The sequence below is a fragment of the Temnothorax nylanderi genome, unplaced genomic scaffold, assembly GCF_030848795.1.
Source record: "Temnothorax nylanderi isolate EJ_2023f unplaced genomic scaffold, tnyl_v1.0 TNYL_tig0108_pilon, whole genome shotgun sequence".
Lineage (NCBI taxonomy): Eukaryota > Metazoa > Arthropoda > Insecta > Hymenoptera > Formicidae > Temnothorax > Temnothorax nylanderi.
This window is the reverse complement of record NW_027249170.1, coordinates 344,456-362,903: the sequence shown is the minus strand read 5'-3', so window position 1 is coordinate 362,903 and position 18,448 is coordinate 344,456. Positions and strand designations below refer to the sequence as shown.

At 39.7% G+C, this 18,448-nt stretch overlaps 4 protein-coding genes across 9 annotated transcripts; 3 read left to right on the top strand and 1 right to left on the bottom strand.

Moving 5' to 3' along the window:
• The first annotated feature begins 376 nt into the window (after positions 1–376).
• LOC139775880 (probable phospholipid-transporting ATPase IIB) lies at positions 377–12,245 on the top strand. 3 transcript variants are annotated; one of them, XM_071712218.1, is made up of 12 exons: positions 377–1,012; positions 6,563–6,707; positions 6,790–7,062; positions 7,170–7,412; positions 7,488–7,676; positions 7,758–8,335; positions 8,426–8,842; positions 8,909–9,453; positions 9,524–9,764; positions 10,434–10,600; positions 10,687–10,890; positions 10,974–12,245. In XM_071712218.1, exons 1-12 carry the CDS (start codon positions 840–842, stop codon positions 11,105–11,107), a joined length of 3,309 nt encoding a protein of 1,102 aa, XP_071568319.1. In that variant the 5' UTR covers positions 377–839; the 3' UTR covers positions 11,108–12,245. The 3 variants fall into 3 exon arrangements, with proteins under 3 accessions (XP_071568319.1, XP_071568321.1, XP_071568320.1); XM_071712220.1 differs by lacking the exon at positions 377–1,012 and adding an exon at positions 2,647–2,822; XM_071712219.1 differs by lacking the exon at positions 377–1,012 and adding an exon at positions 5,120–5,415.
• Positions 12,246–12,318: 73 nt separating this feature from the next.
• Phers-m (Phenylalanyl-tRNA synthetase, mitochondrial) lies at positions 12,319–14,637 on the bottom strand. 4 transcript variants are annotated; one of them, XM_071712250.1, is made up of 5 exons: positions 14,515–14,637; positions 13,978–14,085; positions 13,178–13,902; positions 12,772–13,064; positions 12,319–12,642 (listed from the first exon to the last, which is right to left on the bottom strand). In XM_071712250.1, the coding sequence occupies exons 2-5, from the start codon at positions 13,980–13,982 to the stop codon at positions 12,352–12,354; spliced, it is 1,314 nt and encodes a 437-aa protein (XP_071568351.1). In that variant the 5' UTR covers positions 13,983–14,085; positions 14,515–14,637; the 3' UTR covers positions 12,319–12,351. The 4 variants fall into 4 exon arrangements, with proteins under 4 accessions (XP_071568351.1, XP_071568349.1, XP_071568352.1 ...); XM_071712248.1 differs by lacking the exon at positions 14,515–14,637 and adding an exon at positions 14,356–14,506; XM_071712251.1 differs by lacking the exon at positions 14,515–14,637 and adding an exon at positions 14,388–14,499.
• Positions 14,594–15,535, top strand: Bcn92 (LYR motif-containing protein bcn92). The gene is made up of 2 exons (XM_071712297.1): positions 14,594–14,728; positions 15,021–15,535. Exons 1-2 carry the CDS (start codon positions 14,637–14,639, stop codon positions 15,208–15,210), a joined length of 282 nt encoding a protein of 93 aa, XP_071568398.1. The 5' UTR covers positions 14,594–14,636; the 3' UTR covers positions 15,211–15,535.
• A 1,002-nt stretch (positions 15,536–16,537) lies between these two features.
• Positions 16,538–18,447, top strand: Syx16 (syntaxin 16). Its single transcript, XM_071712265.1, has 5 exons — positions 16,538–16,778; positions 16,853–17,071; positions 17,243–17,450; positions 17,543–17,799; positions 17,977–18,447. Exons 1-5 carry the CDS (start codon positions 16,698–16,700, stop codon positions 18,184–18,186), a joined length of 975 nt encoding a protein of 324 aa, XP_071568366.1. The 5' UTR covers positions 16,538–16,697; the 3' UTR covers positions 18,187–18,447.
• The last annotated feature ends 1 nt before the right edge of the window (position 18,448 follows it).

Sequence of the window (18,448 nt, the reverse complement as noted above, 5' to 3'; positions counted from 1 at the left end):
GAGAAGAAAGGTCGAACTGGTCTCGAAGTCGATTCGGAGCCAGAGCAGACGACGCGACCACGTGACCAGCCGAGCAAGATGGCGGCGCGCGGTGCACGGCGCCGCGTACGCGAAGAACACCGTGACCGTCGCGTAAACGCGACAACGACAGAGCACGCGTTGACCTATTCCTATCAGTTACGTGCGCAAGTGCACGTCGAACGTCTCGGGAATGACTGACACCCATGAACTCGCCGCGTTTCCCCATACGCGCGTCCCACGGGACCGCCATGGGCGCCATGACGCACACGCGACGCGACCCGGCCGCCGTCTGTCAGTTCTGTCACTCGTGCGTGCGCGCGCGCGTGTGCACGGACGTAAACAAGCGACTGGTTTCGTCACGCCATCCCATCGTCGACGCACGTCGGACGTCGTTGGCGCCGCCGCTGCGGAGCCGGAGCCGTCGCCGTCGCGTCGTCAGCTCCTCCAGCTGCCGGAACAGAACGCTCTCGGACGGTGGACGCCGACGCCGACGCCGACGCCGGGCGCCGGACCACGCCGGAGTCCGGGACACTCAACGACACTGCCGAGGATCGCGAGATAAGATATGCGCGCGAGACGACGGCGATTAGCCCGCTCGGCCCGCTGCGCGTCATCAGTCGATCACCGTCGCGTCACTCGCGTCACGCGTCTCTCGCCGTCGCCGCGAGGGTGAGAGCCGACGGACGGGGGCCCCGGACGGTCGCGGCGCGACGCCGTAAGGTGGAAAGAGAGAGAGAGAGAGAAAAGTATAAACAAAAACGGGGAACGAGAGAGCGCGCCGCCCGCGCCCGCGCCCGCGCCGCCTCGACGCCACCGCCATGAGGCTGGAGGAGATGCCGTTGCGGCTGAGCTCCGACGAGCGGGACTTTGAAATGGACGACGACGAGACCGATTACCTGCTGCAGCCGTCCGAGGACAGCATCAGGCAGCTGACGTCGAGGCGACGGCGCATCGCCGATTGCTCCAAGTGCCTGAAGAGCTGCCTCTGCGGGTGAGTCTACCGGGTGTTTCGGAACGACGCGTCACGCTCGCGCTCACGTCGTTTCTTTTTTTTTTCTTTTTTCTTTTTTCTTTTACCCCCCTCGCCGTCCAACTCGCGATCGCGATAGACTCTCGTCGTTTCCGTCCTTATCGCTTTTCTTATCACCTAGATTGTGAGAACGATCCTGAAAATTGTCTATATAAATTTCTATCTTCTGACAGCTTTAGAATTTAAAGACTTTTTTCTTTTAATTCGCGAGGCTCTATTTAATAAGTCTAGTGCACTGAGTATATCACGTTATAATTGTGCGTATTTTTTTCTTGTTTAGCCATTTTTAATAGTTTCTATTAAGATTCATTTTATATTAGAATTTATTTTGAAAACTGGTATTTATGGTGATTTTTTAATTTGTTTACATAACTTTTAGGGCCGGTTGTTCCAACCTATTGGCAAACTAATTAATAGTTAAATCATACGTCTATCCTTTTTTAATTTGAAAGAAAAACAAAGACACATATATGATTTAACTATTAGTTAGTTTACCAACAGGTTGGGACAACCGGCCCTTAATGAGATGCGCGTTGGAGTTTATGGATGCGAATGAGCGGAATACCTACTTACGTTTAATTCTGAATAAATTCTTTCCGTGCACATTAGCTTTTTACTGTTAAATTTTCGTATAGTGTCAAATTGTACTCAATTTGAGGCATTTTTAATAAGACCTACATTGCCCCTGCTTGATATGTCGTTAATTTAACTAAACAATGTTGACTAAACCAATGGAGTTAAAATAATACTGCTATTTTGTGTCAAAATAATGAATTTTTACACAGATGGTAGTTAAAAATAACAAATTGTTAGTTAACTCAAGGTATTAGTTCAAATTTCATTCTTTAATATTTAACAGTATTGATGTTTAAAATTGAACATTTTGTTAATTAAGGTAAAACATGCAAAAGGACTCGTCACTGAAATATATTCGCGAAGTTTAGACCGGAGTAAATTTTCTTTGTTCATATTTTAATTGGCTTTTAACGTTTAAAATCAAACATTTTGTCAATTAACGTAAAACATGCCGCAAGATCTGTCACTAAAATATATTCGCGAAGTTTAGAACGGAGTAAATTTTCTTCGTTTATATCTAATTAGCTTTTAACGTTTAAAATTAAGCATTTTGTTAATTAAGGTAAAACGTGCAAAAGGACTCGTTACTGAAATATATTCGCGAAATTTAGAACGCTCTGTATAGCCAAATATAGCGCAATGTTTACAACGGACTCGAGTCACTCAAGTTGTCTCATTATAACTGTTAGTACGCGAACGAACGGCGATCGTGTTGACTTGCCTAACACTCGAAGGCTTTTCCAATGAGAAATCAATATAATCATCATCGATTCACAGATCGATCAATAGTATCAACGCTTTCCATATGTGCTTTCGTTACGGAACGAATATCAAAAGTTAATCGAACTTCGTTAAGAGAAGAGCTATATCTTTTTTGTTTTCGGTGCTATATTTGCTCGCCGGGAATAACTGTCCTAACAAGTTTTAGTCTAGATTATCGGCAGGGTGTTAAAATAATGCCGTATAAATAAGACGACGTATGTGTATATGTAGCATTACGTATACGAGGAGCGTCTTAAGACGGGATCGATAGGGGAAAAAATAACTTTTTTCGACGCGATATATACAGTGCGAAAATCAAGTGCGCGGGTGCAGCTACGGAGAAATCGTAAAAGCATACGAGACAAAATATAACGACAACGAGTAAGACGTGGTGTACCAAAATAATGCGGGGAACCAGCAAAAGGACCAGACGGTAATAGTCATATTTCAAGTCAACAAATCAATATTCCGCAGGATGTTGCAGTAGAAATTCGTCACGAATCGATCGATTAATTAATATTATTTATTAATCTATTAAGAATTCTAATCGACTCGACTGACTATCGTCATGACAATACGACCATTGATTTTGAACAGATTATCATCGAGACATTTCAGATCCTACTTAAATAGGATGCTTATGTATATATATATATAAGCATCAAATTTACATCAATTTAGAAAGACCCATATAGTCGAAACGTCTTGACGATTAATTTGACCAAAAAACCAATGGTCGTATTGTCGTGACGATTACAATGATAGCCAGTTAGGCCGATTAATAAGTCTTCACTGTTAATTAGGTTAATTATTTACTGGCGAGGTAAATATTACTCATTCGGTTTAATATTATTCGATTTAAGAGAAACGTGGACGCAGCTCGTTGAGCCTCTACTTTTATCTCTTCGCGATAAATGCATCTTCTCTCGCCGTTTTTTTTTTCATGTTTTTTTCAAACACGCACGTAGAAAACGTGAAAATAAGACGCAAAGCAAGAAGGAAAGAACACGCTGTTAATCCGTGATAAATGACGTATTAACACGATGTATAAACCGCGCGAGCTACACGAGCGACGCGCTCTCATCCGTTTCTCTCATCGTTTATCGATTGCAGACCTCATCATTTATTTCTAACGTCTCCGACACATCTAATCGCGTCTCCGTCGCCCGACTGAGAAAAGAGAAAGAGGATTAACGCGAAGGGGATTAACTGTCTCCAGCTGATTCGAGAATACGAAGCTCACGTACTTCGTAAGACGATTAGTAAGGTCAAAGGTGTGCCGTGTGTACCTCGGTTTCACCGGTAAATCGGCGGATCTCATCTCGCGCGATATACGGTCGATCGAAAGCCTCGCGTTACGCGCGCCCGAAATAGCGTCCGACCCTGTTCAACCCTGTTCGAAGCTCCGCCGTATTACTTGGGCGAGATATTCCGCAAACACAGAAACGGGCATTCATGCTCGGCTCTCGATAAAATAACAACGCTTTAATCACGCGTGGCCGTGTGTAAACAAGAAAATTCTCGTTCACCGAGAGAAATCATTGTGACCTAATCGACCGTGGAATTCGGTAATTGTTCTTAATATTAACATTGTTTGTTTTCGCTGTCATTTATGTCCCAGCAAACACCGTTAGCATACTACTAGTGGTCATAAGTCATAATATAATGAAAAATGTAACACGTAATATAACGTGCAATGCAAGGTGTTAGTTTTAATTTCCCACTCATACGAAGTTGCACCTATGTAACAGAACGTAATTTACATATTGTAATAGAATGTATAATAGAACACACACTTGTACATACCTATATGTATGTATGTATGTATATATTTATTGCTTATCCCCGTAGGGTTTGCAAGGCGTTTTTATACACTTATACATATATTATACATTAATAAAAGAGGGCATTATTTATTACATTAATTAGGTATAACATCCGTCGTGTATTACGTGTTACTCCTGTATTACGTAGCAATTTATATTCTGTGTTTGTTGGGGTACATTGTTCTCATTGCGTACACCGTACAGCATCAAAGTGAATTATAAGTATTATCGTTCCTTAACGTTGCTAAACGTATCAGAAGTTAGTTTTTTTTATAGAGATCTAATTTTGAGGCAATAATTATCATTATTTCGAGTAATCGAAACTCAAGTTTTTTCCTTTCTTAACAGACCGATATCTCTTTCAATCCCCAAAGATCAATTAGAACAATAATTTGTTCTAATTATAATAAGTGATAATACACGCGTGTTACGTATTTCAAAATTTAATTGAATTTTTAGCGTACATTTCTTCGATTATTTTCTGAAAAATTTTCATCTGAAAATATCTTAGGAAAACTTGGAGAAAAGGTAAACGAATTTATTCACAATAATAAGTTAAAGCGCATTGTACGACGTTTCGACTATTAGTAAGTTTCTTTCAGCAATTCCCCTCTCTCTCTCTCTCTCTCTCTCTCTCTCTCTCTCTCTCTCGATATAATATGAACATTGAGTTAAAAACTGCATAATAGAATTTATAGAATAAATACAATTCTGACAATGAGAGCTGAAGAATTAATTAATTCTTAAGTAATATTTCGAACTATTTTCGATTGCGCGCCGGGAGTAGCTTGTGACGCTTCGAGGGGACAGACTATTGGCCCGGCGCTGTTGTATCGACCGGACGCGGCCCAATCGGGCGCTCGTTTTCCTCAACGGGCGCATCTTGCGGGAATCGTGCGTTTCACGGCCGCGACGACGCGACGACGTGATGTCATAATACTGTAGGATCCACTGATAGATTGATAATACGCTTTATCGGATAAGCAGTGTGTTTCCGCCCGCGAAACGCGAAGAAAAGGTGGGCGAGGTGCTCGCGCGCGCGAGTAAGCCAGCTCTTTTTTTTTTTTGGGAGCGAGCGTCTATCTACTAATGTGGAGGAAGTAGCGCCCTGAGAATGGAGACGCAGAGCAACGTTATCAGGATGTCCAAGGAGGACATCCCGCTGATATCCAAACCGCGGAACGACAGTTCCTGGTCGAGGTGACGTATCCCTCGTCGCGACGCCACAACCTGAACCTCGATTTCGCGACTCTCGTTCTTTTGCGACGCGAGAATTCCAACTCCCCTCCCTTCCCCCCCCTTAATTCCCCCGCGAGAATTCACTCGTGACGGCAAGTCTCTGGATCAGCTGTCCGATCGGTGACCGTTTGACAGTAGATGCCCACGCGCGAATTCGGCGTCGATCCGACGATGACGCTGGATGACATGTGGGGCCTGTTCGTTTTAGCTGAACTTCTTGCACGGTTCATCTTTCCTCTTTTTCTTTTCACGTTAGAGAGAAAAAGAGAAAAGATGAATTGTGCAAGAAGTTCAGCTAAAACGAACAGGCCTATATGACTGCGCATTTGTTTATATCCAAACTTTTTAACGATTAAGATTTGATCGTCACAATTATTTGTCGTGTAACGTTGCGCGTCGATGAATTAAGATTTAGGTATTCGTAGTCGTACCTTGTATTTAGGCTGCATTCCGATATTCACTGTCAGCAACTTTCAGTACTGAAAATCTATAGTATACGTGACATAAAATATAGATTTGCAGTACTGACAGTGAATATCGGAAATCACGATTTTAGAGCAGAATGGCTGACTTATAATTTTAAGACAATGTTTTATGCTTTAAATCTTTGTCTTTAGTAACGCGCAATACTGTCTTATGTCTCAAGTCTTGAAATGAGTGTCTTATACGAAGTGTCAACATTTGTAAGACACTTGAGACACAAAACAGTATTGTGTGTGCGTTGCTAAAAATAAAGATTTAAAGGATAAAACACTGTCTTAAAATTGTAAGTCAGCCATTCTGCTCAGGCCCTGACAATTTTACAGTATTTTATGCTTTAAATCTTTGTCTTTAGTAACGCACAAAGCGCTGTCTTGTGTCTCAAGTCTTAAGTCTTAATGTGTGTACAAAGTGTCAACGACTTTAAGACTTGAGACACAAGACAGTATTGTGCGTTACTAAAGACAAAGGGTCATGGCACGTAGAAAAACTTTAAGCAGTAAGCAAAGTAGTTATATTCATAGACAATATTTTGGCGAATATCAAAGGAAGAAGAGTTGACAGTTTTTCATTCTGTCAGTTTTGTACGTCGCTCTTGTTAAGTCGGGATTGTTTCTTGCGATTGCAGATGCTGTACTTGGATGTGGAGGAGATGCTGCAGGGAACGGGAATTGAGAGCCAGAGTTATCCATATTGGGCAGCCGATGCACGAGAAGTTTCCCACTAATGTTATAAGAAATCAAAAATACAATGTTGTTACTTTCCTGCCTTTGGTACGTTCCTCTCTCGATGGGAGAATGATCTTTTTTTGAAACCGCTTGAAACGGATCGATAACGCCCGTCCTTGTTTTACAGGTCCTCTTTCAACAGTTCAAATTCTTCTTGAATTTATACTTTCTGCTTATGGCTATATCTCAATTTATACCAGACATAAGGATAGGGTACTTGTACACGTACTGGGGGCCATTGTGCTTTGTTTTAACTGTGACAATTTTCCGCGAAGCCATCGATGATTTTAGAAGATACAAGAGGGACAAGGAGGTCAATGCACAAAAATATTATAGACTAGTGAAAGGTTTTAATACGCCAGAATTAGTACCAAGTTCGAAATTACGCGTGGGCGACTTGGTAAGTCATATTACGGTATCTGTTCACTAGTAATTATTCTTGTTAAATTTTTGCGTAACAAAGTTTTGGTATAGCTATTAACGATTGCGCTTCTCTCTGATAACTAGGTTATAGTAGAAAAGGGTCAAAGAGTACCAGCCGACTTAGTATTATTACGCACAACCGAGAAATCTGGCGCGTGTTTCGTGCGGACCGATCAGTTGGATGGTGAAACGGATTGGAAATTAAGATTAGCAGTGCCTGCAACGCAAAAATTGGAAAGCAATTCTCAGTTGTTTGATATTAAAGCAAGTTTGTATGTTGAGAAACCTCAGAAGGATATACACAGCTTCATTGGCACTTTTGCAAGGGTGAGAAATTTAACTTCCTTATCGTTTTGCTCTAAATAATCTGGCTTTCTCTATGTAATTATCCTCTATTTCTAGTATGATGGATACAGCAGTGAGGAGAGCTTAGGGGTAGACAACACGTTATGGGCCAACACAGCTGTGGCATCCGGTTCCGCCCTTGGTATCGTCGTTTACACCGGTCAGGAAACGCGATCTCTGATGAATCACTCAGAAATCCGATCAAAAGTTGGTTTGCTTGATCAAGAGATCAATCAGTTAACAAAGGTATTATGCACGTAGAAATTATGCGTCGAGATTGATATGCGCACGTATGAACGTTTGTACATTCTAACTTTACTTCGGCAGGTACTGTTTTGCGCGGTAATAGGACTCGCGCTTGTAATGATGTGCTTGAAAGGATTCAACGGACCGTGGTATCGTTACATGTTCCGTTTCGTCCTGCTGTTTTCCTACATCATACCGATCAGCTTGAGAGTGAATCTGGACATGGGCAAAGCGTTTTACGCTTGGTGTATACAAAGGGATAAAGATATCGCCGGTACAGTCGTGAGGACGACCACTATTCCGGAAGAACTCGGACGTATATCGTATTTGCTGAGCGATAAGACCGGCACGTTGACGCAGAATAAGATGGTGTTCAAAAAATTACATCTGGGCACCATATCTTACGGCCAGGAGACGTTCGATGAAGTAACGTCAGTACTGAAGACTTATTATCCCACTGACACGGAGCGTTCACCGGTGAAGCCGGCGTACAGTGGGAAAGTCCGAAGATCCGAGAATACCCGGATCTACGATGCCGTGCATGCTTTAGCTCTGTGCCACAACGTAACCCCGGTATATGACGAGGTAAACAAGTCCTCGAATCTGGACTCGGTGAGCGTGCAGACGGTGGAAACCGGAGATACAGGTTCCATTCAGAGGTAATAATGTCTCGTTGAATCAGTTACGAAAGCCTCAGTACCGTCGTTAATCCTTAATATGAATCCTTAATTGAAATTCTAACGTTTCAGTCAAACGGAGGCGGATCAACATTACTATCTGCCGGAACAGAAACGTAATTATCAAGCCTCGAGCCCGGACGAAGTGGCTCTGGTGAAATGGACGGAGGAAATGGGACTGCCTCTGGTCAAGCGGGACCTTAATTCGATGCAGCTGAAAACTCTGAACGGTCAAATATTGAATTACACCATACTGCAAATATTCCCTTTCACGTCGGAAACCAAGCGAATGGGAATTATCGTGAGGGAGGAGTCCAGCTCTGAGATCACTTTCTACTTGAAAGGTGCTGATGTTGTGATGTCTGGCATTGTGCAATATAATGATTGGCTGGACGAGGTGTGCGAAAACATGGCACGTGAAGGTCTCAGAACGTTGGTCGTGGCAAAGAAAAATCTGACCGAAGACCAATATCTCGATTTTGAAGCGAGGTAATGTATCATTAAGAGTATTACAATTACTCAATGTATGACTGAATTATATTGTACGTTTTATAGATATAACGCGGCGAGAATGAGCGTCAGCGACCGTGTATCGAGAGTCGCGGCGGTGGTGGAAAGTCTCGAGAGAGAAATGGAATTGTTATGCGTGACCGGTGTCGAGGACAGATTGCAAGACAGGGTGAGGCCTACGCTGGAACTCTTGAGGAATGCCGGGATCAAGATATGGATGTTGACCGGTGACAAATTGGAGACCGCGACTTGTATAGCGAAATCTTCGCGTCTTGTGTCGCGCACGCAAGGCCTGCACGTCTTCAAATCTGTCGTGACACGCACCGACGCTCATTTGGAACTGAATACATTTCGCAAGAAGCAAGATTGTGCCTTAGTTATCAGCGGCGATTCTCTGGAGGTGTGCTTGCAGTATTACGAGCAAGAATTTCTGGAGCTCGCTTGTGGTTCACCCGCCGTCGTTTGCTGCCGGTGCTCTCCCACGCAGAAAGCCGAAGTTGTGAGTCTCATACAAAGACACACCGGCAAGAGGACGGCGGCCGTCGGCGACGGCGGTAACGACGTCTCCATGATACAAGCCGCGGACGCTGGTATTTATTTAATTTTTTGAATAATATAAGTATCTAGATATTTTTTATTACAGTTTATATTTTCTTACAGGGATTGGTCTTGAGGGTCTCGAGGGAAGACAAGCATCGCTAGCTGCTGATTTTTCAATTTCTCAGTTTAGTCATCTCGCTAACTTACTATTAGTCCACGGTAGAAGAAGTTACAAACGGTCGGCTGCATTGAGTCAGTTCGTTATACACCGTGGTTTGATAATATCGACTATGCAAGCTGTGTTCTCTGCAGTCTTTTATTTGTCTTCGGTTGCCTTATATCAAGGTTTTCTTATGGTAGGGTAAGTAACTCAAGTATACTTGTTAAAAATTAAATTTAAAACTTGTTGTAAGTCTCAGTAATTTTATGACAAAACTTTTTACACATACTTCTTAGGGTCACTTCGACCAACTCCGATTAACTTTACTCGATTATTAACTCGATCAGCAATGTTGCCTTAATCTCTTCGATGCGTGATACACTCTGTACTGTGATATCAGATGATAAATTAAAATATCTGTCTCGAAAACAGTTTTAACATGGATGGAATTATTATTATTAATTTCTTATTATTTGATGAATACGAGAGTTATGATCTTGGAAGAAATCAACGAAAACTACGTATAATTAGACCACGTATGAATTATCTGGAAATTTTTGATAATTATTTTTAAAAAAGATTTGTAGTATCAAAACACAACTTTATTCCCGACATAGACGTATACGTATAATAGCCAGAGCATTCCCATTGGAGAGCTGTAGACAAGATCTAAAGGACAGAAATATATGCTTACTGGGATGTTATATATATGTCTATGATTCACGAAGTGGTATATGAGTTAAGAACGACATACAGTTAAAAGTCTTGCTGTTGACAACCCTGCTGATCGAGTTAATCGTCGATTAAAGTCAATCAGATTTGATCGGAGTGAACGTACTATAACTTTATTATGTATATAAAAATTTTTAGGTACGCTACAATATACACAATGTTTCCCGTTTTTTCATTGGTATTGGACAAAGATGTGTCAGGAAAGATAGCGCTTACCTATCCAGAACTTTATAAAGAGCTTAGTAAAGGCCGTTCGTTATCATATAAAACATTTTTTATGTGGGTTTTGATAAGTATATATCAAGGTACGTATTGTTTCAGTTAAATCTCGATAATCTAGATACATGCAATATACAAGTAAAGAAGATACATCTTTGACGACATATTCTAGGAGGAGTAATCATGTATGGCGCGCTTATAATGTTCGAGGACGAATTCATTCATATAGTGGCCATAAGTTTTTCAGCGCTAGTTTTGACAGAATTAATAATGGTTGCTTTAACAATTAGAACCTGGCATCACATAATGATGCTTGCAGAAATCTTCTCTCTAGCGCTCTATTTACTATCATTGGTCGTCCTGAAGGATTACTTCGGTGAGTTTATAATTACTTAACAACAAAAAATAAATATAAATTCACATCGTTATTACAATATTTTTCTTGTTATTTTAATATAGATGCTGAATTTATTAAAACAACGGACTTCTTATGGAAGGTATTGGTGATAACGTTGGTCTCATGTATGCCGCTGTATATCCTGAAATTTTTGAGGAAGAAGTTTTCACCTCCCAGTTACACCAAATTATCCTAAAATCTTATGCGGAAATTGATTTGTCCGCATAGAGATGAGGACAAGGAAGGATAAAACATCAAACATAATTCAATGAAGAGCTGTATAAAAATTTTCTTTTGTTCTACACAATATATCCCTAATCCAATCCAATTAATATAATTTTTAATGAAATAAGAAAAAAAATGCACCGTTTTATAACACCCAGCTATTTTTGTAACAATCAATTTTTACGACGTTAATCCTAAAGAGGATTGACGTAACAGGAAATAATAACCGCAAAAGCTAAAAACCGGCAGTTTCTAAATTTCTTGTATTATATCTGCGCACTGATTTCAAGGAAATATGGATTGGATTAAACTTGTTATAAGCGAAACAAACTTCACAACTCTCCGCATAATGTTAATTCTTCCTGCAAGCTCATCCTCCACGCATCTTGGCTTTAGATTAAATACATGACTTTTTTTATACTCGATTTTCTTTATATTTCTTTTGTTTGTACATTAATTTATTTAATACATTGCCAAAGGTCGCATCTTCCATTTCAATGTGTTTATACGCACATATTTTTGCGACACATATATCTGCTCTATATATCGTTTATTTTTGAAATATTAATTCGATATGTTCTCTAATCGAGCACAACAGTATTTCTCGTGTATCTAAATCTTCAAGTATTCGCATGGATCAATATAATTTTAATTTGTATAACGATAACTAAATGCATTTTACTTGGCTAGAATTAATACGATTAAGAGATCTAGAATTTGAGTATCAAGAAATAAAACTGTGATTTTCGCGAGTTAAACCTAACCGGCATTTTTTGCACTGATGTTATTATACATATAAGAAGCTGTAGTCACTGAAACTATTCGAGATGTCTTGTTTTAATTTTATGCCTTATTAAAAATATTTCTACACGAAGGGCATATCTTTTGTTATCATTTACATTCTAAGCACATAAATAATAATACTAGATTACATAATGTTTTATATTCATGTAAATACTGCAAGCATGTAGAACATAACTGTAATCGTTGTTATCTCTAATGTGAAACGTATCGCAAGTATAGTTGTTCCTAGACGACTATTATTTGCTATGTAACGCGTTTATAATTAATTTATTCGCAAATAAAATAATATATTCCTTTTCCTGTGATATTTGTATTGTTCATACGACACATTCACATGCGCATTTTATCAAGGTATCTTACAGAACTGACATATAAAAGTCCCATTTTTTGGAAAATACTTTATTCCCAACTTTACCGGATAATTACATTGAGTTTAGCGGCTGCCGCTTTTCCTATTTTATCATGAATTCTATTAACTTCGCTCTGAATCAGTGTACGCTCCATGTGTCTATAGATTACGCTGTAGCAATGAGATGTTTTCTTGGACTTTGGATGCGTGAATTCATCCTTCAATACAATCTGTTCGATGAAATCGCCGCCTATTTCTCGGGCCATATCGTAGAAGTCGTTAGAAGAATAACTTCCGTCTTCCGGCAACCAGAAACTTATGTCGTTGGTACAAGGTGGATATATACTGACAGGCTAAAAAGTTATATTCGTCTCTATATAGATTTCATATAAATTATAACTAAATTAATATACAATATACAAGAGATATGATGAAACGCACACAACATTCTAATAATAAAATAAATTGAACGTTTATTTTACCTTGTATTGGATACGTGCATTAGGATCGTCTACTTTGAACTGATTTAGGAAGCCCGCGTCGTTGCTCCAGAATAATCTTATGTCCGGAATGCTATATAGGCGCATGGCCAAACGTTCCAAGCCGAGACCGAATGCCCATCCGATCCGATCCACGGCGCCGGATCTCTGTAGAATTTCCTGACGCATAATGCCACAGCCGAGTATTTCGAGCCAATTGTCGTTGTACAATATTTCTAGCTCCCACGATGGATGGGTGAATGGGAAATATTGATCGACCCATCGGCACTGCACATCTGTGTTAGCAGGATACTCAAATTAATTTCAAGTCATTTCAGTGAAGCATCGCGACGGTCCTCGTTTGAAAATGAAATGCGTGCCCGTCGGAAGTATTAAACGAAAGCAATACCTTTCCCAAAGACAGCTTGTGCCAGACTAGTTAGGGTACTCTTCAGTTCCTGCTCCATAACTTTCACCGCCTCCAAACTATGACAAGCCTGCTTCTCGGCACTCTCTGTCCCCCTGTGCTCGAACAGCTGCAGACTTTCGGAGTCGTTCGCGTCGCGAAATATCTCTCGCGACGTACGCAATCTGACCGCGTCGACCTGGTGAAAAATCGGGTAATGCGTGCTGTCGATCTCGTCGCGTCGGTACACGTCCCCGACGACGAGAAAGTTATTCAATCCCATCGAGATCAGCTCGGCCTGATGCGCGGTGGTGTGCGCTCTCAGCAGCGTGTCCCGATTTACAAAGTAACAGTCGGCTTTCTTTCTACTCGGATGATCCTTCGGCACGAGAAGGGAGTCGAAGTTTTGCGCGACGGTAACCACGGGACGCAGATTGTCATAGATACTGAACGACGGGGTCCCGCTTTTACTGCGGAACTGCCCGTAAAAGAAGTTCACGATGCGCTGACGTAAATGCGAGAGCGGATGGTGTTGCTGGACGTGCAGGTTCCTCCCCAATTTGGCGACGATACTCGGGGTGACATTCGTCCAGTCGTCTGTCGCGTACTTCTGACCCAAGAGCACCAGCTCGTTGCTCTTATTAACATTGGCGGCAACTGAGGCTGCCCTATAGGCTGTTTTAACATTGTTTATCAGGGTTTCCTTGCAAAAGCGACACGTGATACACCTGTAAAAAATACGTACTTTAAACAAGAATCAATTGTTTCATTAAAGATAGATAAAATATGTTGACATTGCGTACCACATTATTAAATCTTAATTTCTCTTACTTATAACAAGGGTGCGTTATACTGGTTTATCTTAAAGTGATTTCAGAATAAATCTCCAAGTATGTGTAGCTTGCACTAAACTGTAAAAAATACCTTTTCATTATTTCTACATACTTCTGCATACATATTCATTTACATTATATAAATAAGACTATTTTAAAATGTATTGTAATGTAGAAAGAAAATTTTTTTTTTTCAATTATTTAATAGTAAACTGTGTGCAGTATCTCTGTTTATTATCTGCCTAAAAGCAAAGAGCGTTATTAACTCCCGAAAATTATTAACGCATCTCCAAAAATTTTGCAAAAAATAAATATGTGGAGGTTATATAAGAAAGTGTCAATTTTTACATCAGAATATTGATAAGACAGGCATCGAATACCACTTATAATAAATAAATAACGTTATCTGATTCGATATTGAGGATGACAATGTAAGTCTAGTCGCGGTATCGCGTTAAATCGCGGCTCGCACAAGTCCATTTGTGTCGCACATGGAAGAACACTAACCAAAAACAACAAGACGCCATCGGGTTATCGCTCAGTACGCCACTGGTACGCCACATAACCATGTGCTACGACAGAGTCGCCGAATTTGGCTCCATTTAGATTGTAGTGGATCTCTAGTTTTTATGAATATAATGAATCCTGGTCGAGACGCGATTCTGAGCCTCTATCGGAATTTAATCCGGGAAAGCAAGAAGTGGAGCTCGTACAATTATAGGTAATGTAATATCATCAAGACGATGTTTTAGTGAACGTATTAGAGTGGAAAAAAATCATCTATTTCTTTTTCCTTCTCGTATACGTATACATTTTTTTAAATACTAAGAATTTTATCCTCAAGAATTCTCTTATGTTAACGTGATTTATTTCTGTATATATCTAGAAGTGTAAAATCTTTTTTATTTCGCAAATAACTATAGCCTATCATCGAGCATCTAATTGTGCCTTTCATATGATAATGAAAGGTGCATGGACTGTATAGAAAATAATAATTGTTCGGTACTTTTCAGAATGTATACACTGCGAAAAGTACGACACGAGTTCAAGGAGAACAAGGCGTTGGAGGATAAAGAGAAGATTAGGCAATGTTACGCGAAAGGACAGGAGGCGCTAACAATGATCAAGAAACAGGTCATATTAGGCAATCTCTACAGCACTAGGCTTTTGGTAATTGAAACCAAAAGCAAACTAGTAACATAGTAAAATAGAGTACACAATTGCGGTTTACCTTTAATTTAATATTGCATCAGCTTTTACCTTTAATACTACGAGACAGGCTGAAATTAAGATGTAATAATTAATGCGAGCGTATCAAAGACATCATTTAAAACTGTGATTGTTTGATAATTTCTTCATATATCGGTGCAAAATAAAATTCAGTAGTTCCCGCAGCAGAATTTCATTTATATGACACTATGTATATCTTGAAGTATTTTTGTATTTATATATGTTGTACATACGATTAGGTACTGTATAATGCTTTTCAAATTGTTAAATAAGAAATAAAATTTTGCTAATATAGTAACTCTTGTATATCTATGTATCCCTTGTATATCTATGAGATTAATGATTTTACAAGTGTGACATTAAATGTATATTACAAATAACTAATTAAATAGAAATTATATTCGTAAAAGAAGTAAAAAGTATTTCAGTTAATTGCATTATCTGTCACTTTTTGAAGTTTCAAGTAATGCTACTCCTTGCCAGATTATAATCTGATACTTTTTTAATTTTAAAAATTGAACTTTCTGAGGTTTGATTTCACAGATTGATATTTTCATAATTATAAAACTACTAAACTAGTGCAACTTTTTACCTGATTTATATATTCTCTTGATACTTGTCGATATGTATAAAATATTTATAAATAATGCTGGCAATTTTACCACAGCCGATAAAATAAATTTTCAATTTACAGACCATTGATAATTTAGTAACCTTCATTGAGAGAGAGAGAGAGAGAGAGAGAGAGAGAGAGAGAGAGAGAGAGAGAGAGAGAGAGAGAGAGAGAGAGAGAGAGAGAGAGAATCAGTTACAAAATTTTATAAATTCTCCAAGATCAAAGTAGCAGGAGAATATAACTAGCAAGGAGGTTGCACTAATTGAAATTTTGAGAATCGAGATTCTAAGAATTATTCCAAGTTTTAAGAATTCCTGAAATTTTAGAATAGAAATTTAAAATCTCAAAAATTGATAAAAGTATCAGGAGAATATAATCAGTTAGGAAACTTCAGGGATTGTAATTTTGTAAATTACGTTAATTTTTAAATATTAAAAGTTTAAACTTTGAAAAATTGGTAAATTGGTAAAATATCAGATAAATATATAAGGAAATATGAGAGATTAACTTTAGCTTTGTTCATTATCCTTTATTCGTCAATTTTATGAACAAAATTGTAATCTACGAATGGAATATAAGTTAATTGTTGATACAATTTTCATTTTTTTAAACTCAAAATAATATAACTGCCGACCCTTGAACACAGATGGTGCAAAAAATAGACAAAGCTGGAGAGAGACAGAGGGAGCAGGCCTGGTGATGCCTGGTCAGGCCTGGTGATCACTGATCTGACTGATCAGCTGTTTCAAGATGACAGCTGATGCGGTGTGCGGTGCGTAGCGCAGCGCGGTGGAATGATTACGAGATATATCGCGTAGAGATAAGGAGAGATAACACCTGAAAAATGGCCACGAGGAACCTGACCGAGCCCTTCGTTTTAATGCGAAACAACGCTCTGCAGAGTAGGCACATTTACGCCGAACAGGTGCGTATACATTTAACCTGTTCCGCTTGCCGCTTTTATCTTCGCCCTATGATCCTCAATACATGCCCTTTCAGAATCTCACCGATCGCGCGGCACTGGTGGAATCAGATTCTGGCGCATCCGACAATGTCGAACTCAGGGGCGTTAGCGGGGACAGTAGTGCACCGCCTGCCTGGGCGGACGCTTTGGAAGAGACGCAGTACATCCTGAGCAGATTGCGGGTGAAGATAGACAGCCTGGTCGAGCTGCACTCTAAGCAGCTTACCAGGCCCACCCTGGACGATACGTCTCAGGTTCGCCAGTTCCTCCTGTTGTAATTTGGTTCTTGACAGACAGCTGGATTTGAAAGAACCGCTTCTGTCGCTTGCTTCGCAAAAGAAGAATACCGTCAACCAAGTGAAATTTTTACATTTCATAATAATTGCAACGTCAGGATTTTTTATGTGTTTTGTAACACTGCGCAGGAAGAGAGGCAAATGGAGCAGCTGACGCGAGAGATCGGACGTGCGTTCTCCAGTGGCTATAGACAAGTACAAACAATTAAGTCGGCTGGCAGGCATGAAAGTAAACCTACGGAACGTCGTCTAGCTGCCAGCGCGGTAATGGCCCTCTCGACTGCCTTGCAGGAGTTAGGTCTTCGATATAGAGCAGCGCAGAATCATTATCTGACACGTATGTCCTCTGTATGATTTAAAGATAAGCAGCTATTAATATTTTTAACGAACTGTAGCGCTATTTATATTGCATTCGATGAATCTTTGCAGAGGTGAGATCAAGAGAAGAGAGGAACAACCAGTTCTTCGCGGAAGACCAATCTCTTTTAAATAATGTAGCAACCGATCCGTGGTTGATGGAATTAAACGAGGCAGCTGGTGATTATTGGCAAAAAAGTGAGCAACGGCAGGACTCGGTTTTATTACAATTGGAGGAGCCTGAAGATAGAATGAAATTAGCGATGGAGAGGGAGGAACAGATTGGAAGTATAGTTCAAAGTATAGGAGACTTAAAACATATTTTCAAGGTAAGTTTTGTATATTACGCACGCGCGCGAATAATTATGATAATATAATAATGATATAATGCAGCAAATACAAATCTTTGATTTGGGGGTAAATTCAAGTATACTGTTTTGATATTTATTGCCAGTGGCGACAAGACGATAGTTTCGAATAAAAATCTAGATTTTTATTATGCACAGGATCTTGCGGTAATGGTACAGGATCAGGGTACTATTTTAGACCGGATCGATTACAACCTCGAGCAAACGCAAGTACAAGTACAAGAGGGCTACAAGCAATTAAAGAAAGCCGACTCGTATCAGAAGGCCAATAAAAAATTGTACTGCATCGTGATTCTCGCGGCGGCTATTATATTACTTAGCTTCCTGTTCGTCATATTTAAAACGTAGAATCAACTATAATTAGAATAAAATTAACGTAAGAATATTGATATACTTGTTGGTATTTATCATCGTGTTCCATAAAATAAAACAATCCTTTATAGAGAGTTTGTTGTAAATGTATATAATGATGTGGAAAGCTATTTTTTAAAATAGTATGTGCGATTTTTCTCAAGTGTTGTCGGGAAAAAATTATGTATTCATAAGATTATGGCAAATGTCTGTTCAGTCTGTTTATGAATTAATATGATAGAAATAATCAACTATGAAT